Raw genomic sequence first — 16850 nt, forward strand, 5'->3', positions numbered from 1 at the left:
TAGTGAGATCAGTCATGAAAAAGAAGAGGGATGTGCCAAATGCTCCTCTCACCCTTGGTGAAATCCATCCCTTTGCAAGGAACAACCACACTGGACTCAGTGGGACTTCAAGAAGTGTACTGGGCTCATGCTGCTCCTCTGCAGGGAGATTAATTTAATTTTCACTGTGATACTAGTGCTGCCTTCCCTGTGAATGAGCCCCAAATGTGTAATTTTACGTCATCACCTTGCTTCTCAAAGCCTATTTTCTGGATAAAAAGCTTATATATCTTAAAAAATTTATAACTTAAAACCCAAATGTGAAGATGGAGGAGTGGAAAACAGAGAGAGAGAGAGAGAAAAGACAAAAGGTTACCAATAACACACACTAAAGATTTTAAATAAATATTTTAATTCTATTATTGGCATTTACAGGTAGAAAGCATACAGTATGTTACAATTTTATCAAAATGTGAAAAATATGGATGTTACATAAGTAACAAATGTAAAAAAAGTATTTTTCTTACCTTCCCTGAAAGTAAGAAAACTATTCAGCATAGGAAAATATTGATATAAAAACACAGCTTAGGTAAAAAAAAAAAATTGAAGTTTTTACACAGTACAATAGGTTCATCAGATCTGCATGAAGATGTAAAGACTTTGTGGGGTTCTATTTTACCTAAAACTTTAGGGAATCAGGGGCAACTGGTAAGCTACATTAATGAATCTACAAGTAGTTTTCCCTCATATCCGCTCCAAAATGCTAGAGTGCAGTAATCTTCTATACAATAAATAATTCTTCAAAGTTTCCATCACAGAAAATCATAGAATGCAGAAAATGCCACTCCAAGGTCACAAAGGCTAGGCAGTGCTTTAATAATAATTATGATAATACTTATTATAGTGCTTTATAATGTCGAAGCACTTCAGACGAGTTAAACTAATTAGTCCTCACAACGCCCCTGTGAGGTAGGGGAGTAAGTGTTGTTCCTACCTTTCCATAGTACAGATGGGAAAACAGAATCAGGGGAGAAGCACAGACTGCAGCAGCGGCAGCACAGCCGAAATGAGAGGTCAGGAGATGTGGGAATTGGTAAAGCTTTTTCCCTCGCTCCTGCTGCTGCGAGCCAGGGTGCTGGGCTGGGCTGACAAATGCCCGTCACTCCCTTCCCACGGGAAACACTGAGGGGGGCAGGGAAGGACCAGGGTTAAGTAGGCATCCCCAAAAATTCATAGAGATTCAGAAGCTCTCACACAACTTTGTCAAAAAACCAAAACAAACAAACAAAAAAGAAAAAAAGAAAAAAAAAAAAAGAAAAAAAGAAAAAGAAAGAAACCTGAAACAAACAAATAGACGAACTGAAAAGAAAAAGAACTCCTAAAGTGCTGACTGGCTTGAGCTGCTTCTAGCACCTCTTGTATGGAATAAGACTTACAGCACTGTTGCCAGCGATTATTCAAGCTGCTTTCATCCATAAAGTCGCATGTGAGCAACTGCAGGATATGGTAACTACATTTTCTGAGACACCTTACTACTGTTATTCCTTCATTCACCATCTTTCTTCCACACGCTTCTTAAGGAAAATTAAATCCTCAATAATCTTGCATCGTAAAACATGTTAGTAGCTGGAGACAATATGCACATCCTTCACAATTAAAACAAAAAAATTAGTTCATTTTCAGAACAAAGCATTATTAATTTAAGAATCACGAACCAAACAATGGGAAATAGGAAACCCTTTCCAAAGGCTGCATGCCGAATATCTGGTTTGCAAATACAATGCATGCAGGAGAAATAAATTCATCCAAGCAGAATTAAATTAAAAACGTTTTTAAGTCTCTTTCAGCAGCATAATGGTTATTATTTTTAAAGTCTCCTCCATCCAAACTGGCCTGGGGTTCAGATGCTGACCTCGGCTTTTCTACAACCATATAATGGTTTGACCAGCCCCTGTGGCTTTGCACTGTGGCAATACCAGGAGATAAAGCCTATACATATTGTTCTGCTTCCCCCTCCTTGGAAACAGGCTTTGTTGTACCACCTTTGCCATCTTCACTCGCTGCTGCTGCTGCTTTTTCAGGAAGCGATGCCAAATCTTTGAAAACATCCACATAATGCCCAAAGCCCGGGCCCCAGTTCAAAAGGTTGTCCCAGTTGAAGCTTCCCGCTTGCTGCCCCAGCTTCACGGGCAGGGAGCCCTCCCCGGCCCCGGTTGCCTGTGCCCCCACGGGCCCCCCCTCGCCACGGCGGCCAGGGTAGCGCCGGGGCTTCAGCCTGGAGCCGTAGTTGTCCTCGTCATCCGCATCGGACTCATTGACCTGGGATAACTTGGGCATCCTGGAGGTGTACGTCACAGGCTTATCCCTGTCGTACTCCATCTCCGAGCAGGTGAAGGACTCGTGGGAGTCGCTGTCGGAGGAGGACTCGGGCGCGGGAATTCCATCGGCCGGGTTCCTCGTCCGGGACAGAGGCCTTCTGCAGTCCTCCTCTGAGGAGGACCGGCCATGGTCTGCACTGCAGATGCTGGGGTTTCTGGGGCGAGGGGTGTTCAGTCTCTCCACCTCTTCAATGGACAGCCCCACCGGAGGAACAGTCTCCAGAGGGATCTGCCCAATGGGCTGCTTCAGGCGGCTTCCCGGTCGGGAGCTGTGGCTCGCCATGGTCTGTGGACTCTTACTCCTCCTCCCCAGTCGAGTGGCATAGTTAAAAATGCCAGGCTGGCAGACATCGTTGTGCGTCTCCAGCGGGCTCCCTTCCCTTATGGCGAGGTGCAGCTCCCTCGCCGGGCTGTGCCTGTAGAACGTCGACGATTTGGAGAAGGGTGCGGGGCTGTGCCGAGACAGGGGGTTGGGGGTAGGGCATGCTGAGTGGCTTAAAGATGTTGTCCTTAAGCCCTGCCCGTAGGCGGGCTGGTAGGTCAAGCTGCTGGCTCCCAGGGGCATGGGGGACTGCCGTGCGAAGCCCAGCGGGCTGTGCCTCTGGATGGAGAACTTGGGCGTGTGGCTCCGAAACTGCTTGTAGTGCTGGATGATGTCAGCGTCCGAGGGGGCGATGCTGCTGGCATTGTCGATGTCGTAGTGCTCGATCTCAGGCTCAGGGGATGCCAGCGGGGCGCTGGGGATCGTCTCCGTGGCGTGTGGGATGTCGGTTTCATCATAGATGAGATATGGGTTTTCTCTTTCGATGATATCGGGTTTTGGGTTCCCTTCAGGCTGCTTCCTGACAGTCATGTCATCACCGTAGGGTGGGATGTTGTCAGGGTCATCAAACGCCACGTTCTCACTCCCCTTTTTCTTCTTCTGCTTTGTTTTCTTCTCCTCTTTCGGACCTTTTGACTTCTTTCCTCGGCACTGGTTGCAGAGGATGAGGCTGAGGACCAGCAGCGCCAGGACCGTCGCGCAGCTGCCCACGATGGCCGGCACGGCCCAGAGAGGGAGGGACAGCTCGGTGGGGTGTGGGGACGGGAGGCAGATGTGGCCACCGTTGATCCCTGCTCTGCACTCGTGGCCAGGGGTGCACGAGACCCCCAGGCAGGCCACCACCGTCTCGCACGTCCGTCCCGCGTACGCCTCGGGGCAGCTGCAGGTGAAGCTGCCGAGTGCCGTGGGCTCGCAGCTGCCTCCGTTCTGGCAGGGGCTGGAGGCACAAGCTCCCGGTGGGACGCACTGGTAGGCATACCAGCGGTTGATGCACATCAGCTCTCCCCAGCAGGGACTGCTGGCGCAGATGTTGGGGCCGCGGCAGCCTATCTTCACCGAGGGATCTGTTTTGGAGACGGTGGCGAGGCTGTGCTTGCCAGCGAAGGGAAGGCTCTCCCCACCATACTTGATGTAGGAAATGCAGCCATCAAAGCCTAGGAGAAAAAGCAACAGTCACGTCAGGACCTGAAGACTGAATGTGCGCTGTCAGCAGTGCAGTACAGGCTCCACTGTTCACCAAACAAGCCAGGAGTTCAAATGGTTACCATAGGAAAACATCTAGTCTAATAGTACTTAGTGTCTTGAAATTGAATTTGTACAAATATGCCTACTAGTGACTTCATTCAATATACTGAAACCTCTTTGTTTCCTAATTTTCCCATATTTATAAAACTTCCTATCATCCCCACAGAGAAACCTGTGTGCAGCTGGCTCAGCTGTTCTAGCACCAAACATTATCTGGATTTGCATATCATGCTTCAGCTAAACCTCCTGCTTTACTGTCTCCTGCATTCACAAGAATACTTTTGGATCTCTAAATCTCAAGTGACATTTTCCCAAGCTTCCCACACTCCAGTTGTTGCACTACTCTTCAACGAATGTTAGTGCTGTGAGACCTCAGGGAGATGGAATTATCCCCAGGCTCTGTGGGGTGGTTGCCTGTGAGGTCGCAGGAAAATCCAGCCTTTTGCCAGGCTCATAATTCTCCGTGTTCCCCAGACTTAATCCTTTCTTCAAGGGTTTTAAGGCAGTGACACTTTATGCTGATCTCTGCTTGGAGCTGTGGCAAAATGGTACACAGAGATGGGTTCCATGGGTTTACTCTGTCATGAAATAGCATATTAGAGTCGTATGAGATGATATTAAAGGTTTACAATCTTCAGAATTGAAGACTTAGGTTCAGGTGGGAGCCAAAGCAAAAATGGTGATCACCTTGCTGCACAGTTGGTGCAGCAGTGATTTGATAAACAGCAATGGGGAATTTACCAGGTTTGAAAATGTTACTGGACACACAGCTTCACAGCCCTGGAACTGTCACCGATGTATGTTTTTGCCTGCCTTTAACAGCACTGCAGATATTTTTGACTCTGAGTTCATGCAGAGTTTTATACCACCCCCTTGTAAATCCTTGGTATGTTGTACACAATGTAATCCAATATTAAAATAAAATAAAATCATATGAATATGAAATTTTGGATTGTGTGTTCTTAATGGAAGCCAGACATTCCTAATTTGTCTGCCACAGCATTGGGCAGTGGTGAGAAGTCAGTGTCCTTAGTTTTCTTTGTTCCAGCTTTCCTACAAGCCTCTTATTTTTCCATGCACATGCTGCTCATAAAACATACACGAAGAAAGGACAGAGGTCATCTCAGCATCCATATGATTTCATACCACATTTCAGACAAATTCACAATACACAAGTGTAAAGTGTGAATTTGCTCCACTCAGAAATACTGTATCTGGTCACAAATCATGAAGCCAGGAACATTTTTGATATAAAAACTCTGTGAAGCCTACATGTACATTGTCTGGAGTATCTCACGTTTTGCAGCTAAAAATCACTTCCATCTTTACTTAGTACTGGGGGAATGATATCAAATATGTGTTATTGACTTCTTTTGCCAGGGTTTAAGACAGTTGATTTAACTCTTAAGGGAGACTGATTTACTTCTTAACAGCTAGATGTTGGTCAGAGGGTGATTCCTTACTGTCCTCGGTTTCTGTTGCTCAGAAATAAATCCCATTCTTCTTTTGACAACAGCATAAAGCAGGAGGAAGGTGGAGTTTCAGAAAATATTTTAATCATATTAATAACAGGTTAAATCCTGCAGTACTTATCAAACCCCTACAGAGACAGTTTCCATTTAGCATTTTTGCCTAAACGAAAGCTTTACCTTAATTTTACAGATTCTGACCCAGGTAAAGAATAGATCCTTTTTTTTTCTCAATTAGGATAACAAAATTATAGCAACTGATGCACAGGTAAGAAACCAAAGCCACTTCCCCGTCTCCAAAAAGCCCTGCAGATGGAGTGCCTGCTTTTGGAAACAACAAGCCTGCAGTGTGTGTTGAAGAGACAAAGTCTGTAACCCTTACTCATTCAATTTGCAGTTTTTCTGGTAAAGGATGGATGTATACTAATTACTGATAAAGACTTAGAGTACTTTGGGTAACCTTAAAGCAAACAGAGCCTCTTTGTTCAAATGTGCTTATGTGCACTATATTGAAAAATTAAGTGAAACAAAAATTACCTGCAACTGTGCTCTTGAAAGGCTGGCTTGATGGAATTCCTCCCAAAGAAATGGTAAGGACATTTAGGCCCCCAAAGTCTTGGGTGGCGTGGAGAATGTCTCGGCTGTGGGTCTTGTCGACTGACAGGATGGTGGCAGACCCGTTCTTCTCAAGGAGGACTGAGTGCCACTGACCATCTGCAGTGTACACCTCGGGGATGTTCCGTTCCACCTTCCCAGCAACTCCAGCGTCCGATATGTAATGCACTTTCCCACCTTTTATCTGAGCAGAAGAACACATAATGGATAACTTTAAAATGGTATCACATAACGACTCCTACACACACATCACCAATGTGATGCCTATTCAGCACAGCTACAGTAACATGCAGCTTTGGTGCAACAGAAAGCTGGGGTGTGTTTTCCTCTGAAGAATTGTTTTGTACTAAAAATGCATTAATCATTTAGTACTAAAAATTTTGCCAGAATTAAATACATCACACGTAGAAACCTCTGAAGAAACATCCCATCTACATCTTACACTCATTCCCTGCCTAATATCATAAGAGAAAAACCTTTTAAGAAGCCAGCTATAGGACATGCACATGACAAAACTTTTTAACCAATAAAATAATAGTTCTTCCTTCTTCTTCAAGGCGAGTGTGGAAAATGCTTTGCAGAGTGAATAGATTGTCCTTGCCCAAAAATCTTGCATCTAATTTTCATTATGACACAATAGGAATGTATAAGGCATGGCAGGGCTTGAGCAAGAGTCCCATTTAATATCTGTTTTTTCTGCTAATTCTTATTTTGCAGGAAACCAGTTGTATTTCAGAAAACCTCCTGAAAAGTTGCAAAGTGCCTTATTTTGGGCAAATTTTCAAATGGTGCTTACTTGAGCAAACTGCTTTAAAACTTGTGAGCTGTTAGGAAAAAAAAAAAAAGAACATTTTGGCTTTTCCTCTAGGAATGACGCCTTGCAATTCTACTGAATCATGAGATGCAGGATTTCAAACCTCTTATTATGATCCCAAAATGAGATCAGTGCAAATTCTGCATTTAAGATATAGGAGCTTAAAAAGAATCCCTAAAATCCAAGCCTGCCAGTTTCTCAAATATTGTGTAAATTTGGGTATGTCAGCTGATGTCCTAAGGGTGTACAGACTTGTGTAAGCTCATATGGGGTGGCTCTTGTTGCAAGTTTCCTTCCATGCTCCGCATGTTAAATAAAACAACTGTTTTCCACCCTGTGTTCCTCACTGCAGCTCTCTCAGTGCTGTGACCTGTAACATGAGTGTGCAGAACGTGCACACACACACACACACAGAGTCCCAGGTTTGCTGAAAGCTCTCAAAGCCTTGCATCCTTTGTTCCAGGAAAAATAACGTTCACCTGGGAAGAACTGTGAGGTGACACACCGGCTCCAAGAATGCTGCTCTCAATTCCAGAAACTGTTAAATGTTCTGGATTCGCTTCTCTAGTGATGCAAGCTGAGCACTTTGTTCAAACACTTCTGAGCACTTTGTTCATACACTTCAGCTTTAATACAGCTGTTAAGACCACGCTCATGTCTTGGCAGCAGCCTGAATGAATGCATCCAGCACGTATTCATTTATGAATGCAATAATTCGGATTATTTGAAAACGGATTGTTTGAGGGCCTCTTTGACAAAGCTGCCCTCGGAGACAGGATGCTTTTGTTACTGGCAAACACAAGTGGCATATGTTAAACTATCACACAGCTCCCAGAAATCCCACTTTTCAAAATGCAACAACAAAGACTATTGTAACGTATTACACACCATTTTCCACAATCACTTATAAAAAGATTAACTGAGCTGAATATATACACATATTTATGTCTGCAGCCTGTAATTGGATCGTTAGTCTTATCTTGTCTTTTATGCTCCATAAAAATACCTCCTTGTATTTTGGTCTTTATGTAAACAGAAAGAAATACACCATATCAGACAACACCCTCCAATCTTAAGGGAAGACTGAGCACAGAATGGTAACTTTTAATTTCACTTTAGAAAAGAACTGTAGAATTATTTACCTGTCAGCAACTGATATTTTCCATACTGCAAATATGACTCTTTATTTCTGTTTCTTTAAAATTGCATGTGACTAATGCTAACAGACTCATAAATAACATACCAGGGGCATTTGGAAAAGAACATTTCCAGAGACAAGATTGGTCCATAACTTCTTCGACCAGGAAGAAATAAGGAATGTTCTTCTTGGTTCCTTGAAGCAGAACATATTTCTAAATTTGAAACAAATGCTGATGCTGACAGTATTGAGAAACACCCATTTCTGGGTTTTATTTAAATGGCTGAGCAACTGAAAAGTAAAATATAATGAAAGGAATGAACCACTAAAGCAAACATATTCCTAACTACAAGGATGATTCAGCTGTACTAATATTCCGAGTCCCATTTACTGAACAAATTGTTTTTCATTTGTCTTAATACTGAGCACTAGCCCTTACAGATCTATAGTTCACTGAATGAGGCATCATTTAAAATGGTTATGTTCTGATTAAATCCTGCAACTTGGTATGTGCACAGAATCGTAGAATGGCTTAGGTTGGAAGGGACATTAAAGATCACCCAGCTTCAACTCCCCTGCCATAGGCAGGGACACCTTTCACTAGACCTGGTTGCTCCATCCAACCTGGACTTGAACACCTCCAGGGATGGGGCAGCCACAGCTTCTCGAGGCAAGCTGCACCAGTGTCTCACCACCCTCACATAGGAGTATGTCAGCTGTAATCTGTAATCCACATTCTCTACCCTTAAAATTCATGGATCTTAGAACTCCATTTATGCTAATTTAATCTGATTTCAGATGAGATTTCTAGATAAAGCAAGACAGGCAATTTCACCTTTAACCTGCTGTATTTATCCCATTATTTAAAATTGAATTACTTACAATGTGTATTTGTAGGAAAATAAGATGTGACAAGGAGCTTTAGTAATAAGAAACCCCCACTTTCTTCCTTGCTGTGGGTTTTGGAGGAAGCATTTTCCATCTGAATTTGACCATTATTAATGTAACCTGCAAAGGTTTGTATCTGCCTTGCATTAAGGATCCTTTTATATCACAAAGCTCTCTCTTGGGTTCTTTGTGAGGAGTTTCCATCCATCATTCAGTGACTCAACTGCTCACAGTCTCAGTGGGTCTCATTTATTACCACTTCTCTGATTTTACCTCAATCCCAGCTACACCAAAACCAAATAACTACAATAGGAAAAATGTGGAGGCATGGAAGTAGCCACAGGACTTGTAGCTTTTCCCTAGCACAATTTAATATCAAATACACATGGTAGGTGTTCTCCGAGTGCTCATGCTGTGGATAACAAGTGTATTAAAAGACCTAAAACCCAAGTCACAAAATTATCTGTTTTGAAGACTGACAAGAGCTGCAAACAGAAGTCCCTAAAGCTCAACTTCTGCACCAGGGGTGGACTGCGATGTCATGTGGGTTGGCTTCACTGGCATCATCGGCCACCACTGAGGGAAGTACTTGTCGTGATACCTACTCTGGGTACAAGCAGCTAGTGCAGAAGCCACACTGTACTAACTACAGTTAAATTACTACAGTTTTACTAACTAGCATCATCTGGGATTTTTTTGGCAATAACCGGCACGCTGATGTTACCTCTCCTTCCTCAAACTTCTGCATCTGTTACGAGGCAAACTTCTGCTCTTTGCCCTTGCACAGCTGGGTCTGGGACTTGACGCCCTCAGCTTGCTTGTATAACTTCACCAATATTAACAATAATCAGAGTGTTTGCATAAACACAGCACTAGTGCTTTCAGCCAGGAAAGACAACTCTCTTTTTTTTTTTTTTTAATAATGCTTGTAGAGCTCACCTAGCAAATGCTACTAAGGAGAAAAAGGCTTTTTCTTTCCAAAACTCAGAATAATGAGATCTTATCTGCTAATATGACCGAGGCAGAAACTTCCTATGAAATGATGTGCTAAAAGCATATGCCAGGGAAGTAGTGCAGACCTGCTTCTTAAACACAGTCGGTGTGTGAGGAAAGCTCCGTACCTCTGATCAGGCAGGTGGAGAATATCCATGGGGCTGCAGCTTAGAAAGTGTGAATTTCTGTATGAATTTCTTTAGAAGTCAGAGAAAAAAAAAAAACAAAACTTGGAAAGCCTTAGAGCAGTCAAGGAAACTTGGAGCTTACACCAACCCAATAAAGGGGCTTGCCAACATCACTGCTGTACTCATTTAGAGTTATGAGTAAATGGACTGAGTCATAGCCAGGAACTGAACCATCGCTTTCTCTTGAGAAAGGTAACTTGTGCAGCAATAAGCTCTTTGATAGAAAAAAAAAAAGCAACCCAAAACAGTGTGGCATTGAAGCACTAATTCCGCTATGTATCTCAAAATAATTCAGATATTGACACTGTTCTATGAGTAACCTCATGAATTCAAGTTATCCCTCACTTCCTAGTTTGATAAGCATGAGCCATGTTAGTAGGAATTAATGAAAACTTTTTGGCAATTGTTTGCTAGCTTAAGGAGGGCCTGGGTTCAAGGCTCAAAAAGTCAGAAGATAAAAGGCCAATAGCGAAATGATTTGTTTTGTAAAGTGTAATGATGATAATAACCATGGCAATGAGTGCCGTTCTTGCTGCCTTAAAACAGTCACTATTTGGAGTCTAGACAAAACTGATTAGGTACAAAACCATCAAGATCTTCTGATACCTTGGCGAACAGCAGGGAATTGTTGAGAAGACGAATGATACTGGAGCAGCGCCGAGGCTCAGTTTAAGACCCAATATTTTATAAAAGAAACAGTAAGAGTAATGGAAAAACACGATTTTGATCCCTGTGCACGAGGCAGCCCAATCAAACCAAACTCAGCATTAGCTGTAATCTTACCTTCACGGTAGTGAAGTTGCTGCTTTCTTGGACGTGAAGTAAAACACCGTTCTCGCTTCTTGTCCTGAACTTCACTTCCAAGCGTTCCACATTCGGGGGGGGTCCCACGCCGGCGCCTCGAGCTCCCAGTCTCATGACGTAGTCTCGCTTCTTGTTTGGGCTCATGTGGTAGTCGAGTCGTCCTTTGCCTTCCAGCGACAAGGCGGTGTCAGCAGTGATATCTGGGATAAGGACAGGGACGTACTGAGTATGCAGCTCATTACAGCTCTAGCCGTCATCTGCCTCGTAATGACCATTTTCTCTCAGAGCACAGATCAAGTTCAGAGCAGGTCAGGGGGGAGAGCAGGACTGAATGGCAATTGCAGCCCCTCTATTCTTTGGATTCAACCAGAATGTGTATTTGAGAGTGGGAGTGTGCGAGTAATTTACTGCTGCTATCAGTCAATAGTAAATTAAAACTCGCTAGGGAACAAGTGAGGGAGTAGGGAAAAAAATTTGGCTCTCAGAACTGCAATTCCTTCCCAGGGATGTTACTGTTTCCATTACTGCAAGCAGAGTTTCATGATATATTGAACTCTAAGCTCTTCAGGGCAGAGATAATAACTTTCTATTTGTTATGGCATAAAAAAGTGAATAAAAAATGGCAGAGCATTGACTACCAAATGCTGTTAAAATTATAGCTGAATTCTTTTGTAAAACGGCGCAATAAAAACATATAAATCAGCTAAACAATAATGGGACATGTAAGAAAACAAAGCCCAGTCATTATGCTACAACTACGTGGAAATAAATCACTTCGCTCTCCTAGACAATCCCCTACTGATTTACAGAGCTATTCCTATGAGAGTTTATCACCCCAGAGTGTCAATGCCTTGTTTGCATTTACATTTATTATATTTTCTTGCATATAGTCTATGGTCAATTTCATTAAAAAGATTTAGCTGCAGAGGCCATAAGCGCATGAACACAATGTTTACGTGAAGGGGTTTTCACTTACCCTCTTACCTCCCCATGGCAGACAAATCCCTCCTGTGGGATACCTTTATTTTAGTTACGGATTATACATTATTGGGAATCAGGAGTTTTAAATGAGTGCAAGTTACCTTGAAATGCAATCTACAGACCAGAAAAAATCATGCACTTAAGTTGTGGCTATTTTTAGCTCATGAAAGGACAATAGTCCATTGTGGACTTTTCCTTCAAAATTATTTAAGAGGCAAGCATGCTGCTTGTTCTCATTATTTTATAAAATTCATTATCCTATGGCCCTGAAAATAAACTCCTAACTGGTGTTTGGTTAAGCCATAGTTACGTGTACATTAAAGAGGAAGACAGTAAAAAAAAACCCCTCCTCCATACATTTTTCACAGTGCCTTCCTGTCAGTCCATCCTTGCAGTGACACTGCTGCCACGACCAGTGATCAACACAAGTGCCACCGTGTTGGCAGGGGCTGGTTGTGCAAGCACCTTCCAGTCTGGGACACCTGAAAGAGAACAGAGAAGTAGATGCTGAAGAATGTTCACATAAATTAGAAGAGAAAACATGCTAGGAAGCATCCTGCATTTGAATGGTACTCCTCTTCTTCCTCCCAGAGGTGCAAAAATCACTCTTTTCCCATCCCTGGAAGTGTTCAAGGCCATTTTGGATGGGGTGTTGAGGAACCTGGTCTAATGGAAGGTGTCTCTGCCTATGGCAGGGGAGTTGGAATGAGGTGACCTTTAAATTTTTCCTTCCAACCCAAACCATTCTGTGATTCCAAGAATCTCCACAGACAGTTCCTGTTTCAAAGCAGAGCCCAATTTTCAGTGTCAAGTTATAACAATCTTACAAAAGAGAAAAGAATTCACTGACAGCCAAACTCCTATAATCTGTTACACCAGAGAGCAGAACCTCTTTTAGGTGCTTTTTATGCTGCAGACTGCCAGAGACTCTGTATCGAAATGAGCAGCACAAACCTGGGTGTTGAAAGAGGAAGGGTGAGGTAGGAAATTTGGACAGAAGACTGACATTATTGCTACGACCGTGACTTCAAACACTGAGCTGGAAAAAACAGTAGAATCAGATAGTTCATCATTTCTGAAAGACAACCCAGAGGATATGAGGGAAATTCAGCGATACTTGAGAGGCAAAGTAGTAGAACAGACATTGTGGATTAAAAGGAAATAAAAGGGAGTAGAAGGTTAGCAAACAGTATGAGTACAGTCAAAACCAGGTGGAATTTATAAAGAAACCCAAGAACAGGGCTACTCAATTTCAGCCTGCAAAGCAACTTTAATAATCATTGGCAATAGAAATATAATGATGTTGCTTTTTTGAAGCCTCTGTAATCTTTTGTGAACCTTTCATCCAAATTCCTTTTCCTCCTATATTTTTCCCACTTCACAATAGATTCTACAGTAATTTTTTTTACAAGAATCCCTGACAGTGTCTGAATGGAATAGCATCTGATTTTCATGACAGCTTCCTTTATTGTAAACATGGTCCATTTGATACCACGCATAGCAGACGTACTGATCTAAAATTCCTTGAGCTGCCAAAGCCTGGCTGGGCTCCAGGGGACGTCCGTTGACTGCAAACTCCATTATACAGCCCACAAAATCATGGCTTTCCACCTGTCCTCTCCTTTGAAGGATGGGCTCTATGGCCCTGATGCCACCAACAGTAACTCGATTTGGTTGTACATCCAGAGTCCTATAAAAGAGTTGGAAAAATAACTAATCAGTATCAGACATTAAGATAGCGATGACAACACATGAACTGCCACCATCAGCTACAGTCTGAGAGTAAAATTCCTCTTCCAAAATTTATATTTTTACATTTAGAAGTGGACACAGAGAGATCAAAAGCACTTGAACTAACAGTTAAAATGGATATGACTCCAAATTTGCACTCAGTTATTGCAAGTCAAAGTTTCTATTTAATAGACTGAACAATGTGCTTGAGATCATAACGAATAAAGCTTTTTACTCAATTATCATTTAGATTGTAGATGGTATTTAAATACCTGGAAGAAAGACTCATTATTTTACAAAGATATAGCACCTCTGCTATCAGGGAAAATGTGTGTGACAGAAAATATGATTGTGATGATTGTAATAAATTAGCCAAAGTGATTGGAATAAAAGTTATTGTTATCGCCAAAGATGCAACAGAAAGGCTATGTAATTAGTTATAATAAACAGCAGAAACAAAGTTTGTTTTTGTACTGGCCAGTGTTTGCAAACTGAGAACTGTAAAAGACAACACCTGGAAATTACTGAAAACAATGACAAAGTAATTACTCCCAGTATTTTTTTAAAGACACCAGTAACCATGTAATGTTATTTCTTACATCTCTATAAGAAATTAGAGGTGCAGCTTTAAAAAAGAAATGAATACATGAGCCCAAATCATTAGGCAATAGATCTTACTCCCTCTTACACCACAGTGCAGACTACCCATGGCCATATACTTTCTGAGTGCCACCACAGCCTAGGGATAGAGATGGAGTCAAGAACTGAGGATTTCTAAGCAAATCCTTTGCTATCATCAAACTCCATGCACAAATGTAGCCTGAACCAGCAAGCAAGCAGCAGCACATAGAAAAAAATTAATTTGCTTGGATGGAAGAAAATGACACTTGGGAGCCTTATCATTACTCCAAATTTCTCTGGCTTTACAGAGAGATTTCTTTTTAATTTTAATTAAAAAAACAGAAAAAACCAAAACATCCAAAAGACAAACTAACTCCACAAAATGAAGAATTATTTACCAGTCAGTTGAAACAGCAACATTGCTAACAGTGCAGTAGCCTGGCTCCTGATCCTCAGAGCAGGAATCCACAGTCAGGGATGCTGCCTGCAAAAGGCACACGTACAGATATGCTGAATATTACATGGCTGTAGTCCCCAACCACAATAAATATTTATGCCTATAGATCTTATATCAAGGACTTGGCTAGAATGGAGCACTTGTACCAGCACAGCAAACACCGAGATGTGGATTACTAACAGAGAGGGTGCCAATTGTCTGCTTCATACAGAGAGTCAATTAAACACCAAGTTTTCAGATTTGGGTAGAGTTTCTTTGGTATTTGTTTGCTTTACTCCTTGAAACCGTAGTTATTTTGGCTTGTACCATATCCTACTCGTGATATGGTTCACATAATCTGAACAGAAAGCTGCTCCCTCCAAACACAAAGGGCGTTCCTTCAGGGGCCTGACTGTGACATTAAACATATTGCTTGAACTTGATAAGAAGCATATTACAAAAGCTGGGAGTACAAACACTGAAGTTACTCGTTAAAAATAATAACCAACCACTCAACAGAACTCAAAAAGTAACCAAGTGGGCCTGGGTAAGGTAACCCTTAGGCTGATAGGTCATGAGGGATGAGGGATCTCCACTTTGATAATGGAGAAGCATTTGGACACCCCCACAGTGGGACCAAGCAGATGTTTAGAGAAGTACCAGGCATCATCAGTGCTTAGAGCAGTCTTACTCTATATTATTATTACTATTATTATCATCTCCAAGCCATCAAGTCCCAGAAAATGAGGTTGCCTCAATCTGTTCTAGTGGAAGGTTTCCCTTCCCATGGCAGGGGGTTGGAATGAGATGATCTTTAAGGTTTCTTCCAAGCCAAGCCATTCTATGATTCTATGATTACCTATCTAAATAATTTACAATAAAGCTACTCATGGCACATCTATTTGTAATCTCTAAAAGTCTAACCAAAGCTGTCACTAAAATCATGAAATAACTCCTGCTGATTTAAAAAGGAGTTTTTATTTTATTCCTTATTTAGCAAAGAATTGTCCCCACAGTGATTTATTAATAACAGATGCACTGGAAAAAAAACCAAAAACCAACTCTGAAGGTTAGTTATTCCTTAAAACAAATTTTCAGAAAAATAAACACAATCTCCAAATTGTACTTATCAGCTCCTCATGTTTCAACTAGATGTGTGGTACAGTTTTACAGCAAATTTAAATCAAACGCCACCTTTAAAAATGCCTGGGTTTATATTTTGCTTTAGATTACTCTGTAGGAGCTGAGCAAACAGCAATAGCTATCAGTACGTCATTACTCTGCAGAGGTTTTTTTCTACTGCCTGCGACAAAGTTCATTAACAACAGCCTGTTGAAAACCCCACAGATTGTCCACGCTATTTCCAAATACACACTGCAAGCTGACACACTGTATTGACCAAATAAATTCGTAGCTCTTAGCCCTATAGGACGCCTAAATTGTTCAATTTGCTATTTTTAATGAAAGCTTATCTTGAATTTCTTTCCAGACGTAATGAGCAAACTGCTTCTCCCAAGAAATGTCAGTCTGCAGTTCCAAAGCAGATTATGGCCCCATATAAATGAAACAACTCACAGAAAGAATAATAAGCTGGCCGCTCTGTATGCCATCACATGCATACATATTTTCCTTCAGAACATCAACAACAAAAACTGAAATGAGTTTTTTGTTCTTAGGTCAATCAGCGTAATCTCCCTAACTTACATCGCTATGCGCTGTGCAAGCCAAGCTCCAACCCCAGCTGAAGGGCTGGATATTTGAGAATATATTTTCCTTGGACCAGAGTTCACACAATTTATTTTCTAATGTTAGTCAAATGTTCCTGCTTGTTACTTAAGCATTACTCTACAGTTACCTTGCCGCATTATGAAACTTTCTATCCTGTCACTCTGCAATAGCTCAGGACTGACAACTTAATGATTTTACCAGTTTCCGATAAAATCCCACTGTGCTGTAGGAAATGACAGATTTGGAATCCTGAAGGGGGGGGGAGGGGCTATTTTATACAGTTTTGGACACCTGGGAGACATTTATCCTGCAGTAGAAATATCTAAGACAAAGGTGATTCTTTTCACATACTGTGTTTGTAAACAGCTGACATTACTGAGGTTTAAACATTAAAAAACCAAAAAAATTTAGACAAAGGTATGGCTTGTCTTAAATGTTTTCTTTCAGCCTGAAGCATTCATAGCTGAAATTTTCTGTAACTAGTCCTGTTTATGTTATCTCTTCTTCTATAGCCCTCTGG

General features: G+C 41.8%; 1 protein-coding gene across 1 annotated transcript in view; it reads right to left on the reverse strand.

Moving 5' to 3' along the window:
• Positions 1 to 369: 369 nt before the first annotated feature.
• The window catches only part of FAT4 (FAT atypical cadherin 4), a 128830-nt gene continuing 112349 nt past the window's right edge, over positions 370 to 16850 (reverse strand). The window contains 6 exon segments of the mRNA XM_050320607.1: positions 370 to 3833; positions 5931 to 6192; positions 10813 to 11033; positions 12172 to 12296; positions 13325 to 13504; positions 14565 to 14650. Of these exon segments, the coding sequence (XP_050176564.1) occupies positions 1969 to 3833; positions 5931 to 6192; positions 10813 to 11033; positions 12172 to 12296; positions 13325 to 13504; positions 14565 to 14650 (2739 nt within the window). The 3' untranslated portion in view covers positions 370 to 1968.

The sequence above is a fragment of the Myiozetetes cayanensis genome, unplaced genomic scaffold, assembly GCF_022539395.1.
Source record: "Myiozetetes cayanensis isolate MyiCay16 unplaced genomic scaffold, myiCay2020 scf24, whole genome shotgun sequence".
In the NCBI taxonomy this organism is placed as follows: domain Eukaryota; kingdom Metazoa; phylum Chordata; class Aves; order Passeriformes; family Tyrannidae; genus Myiozetetes; species Myiozetetes cayanensis.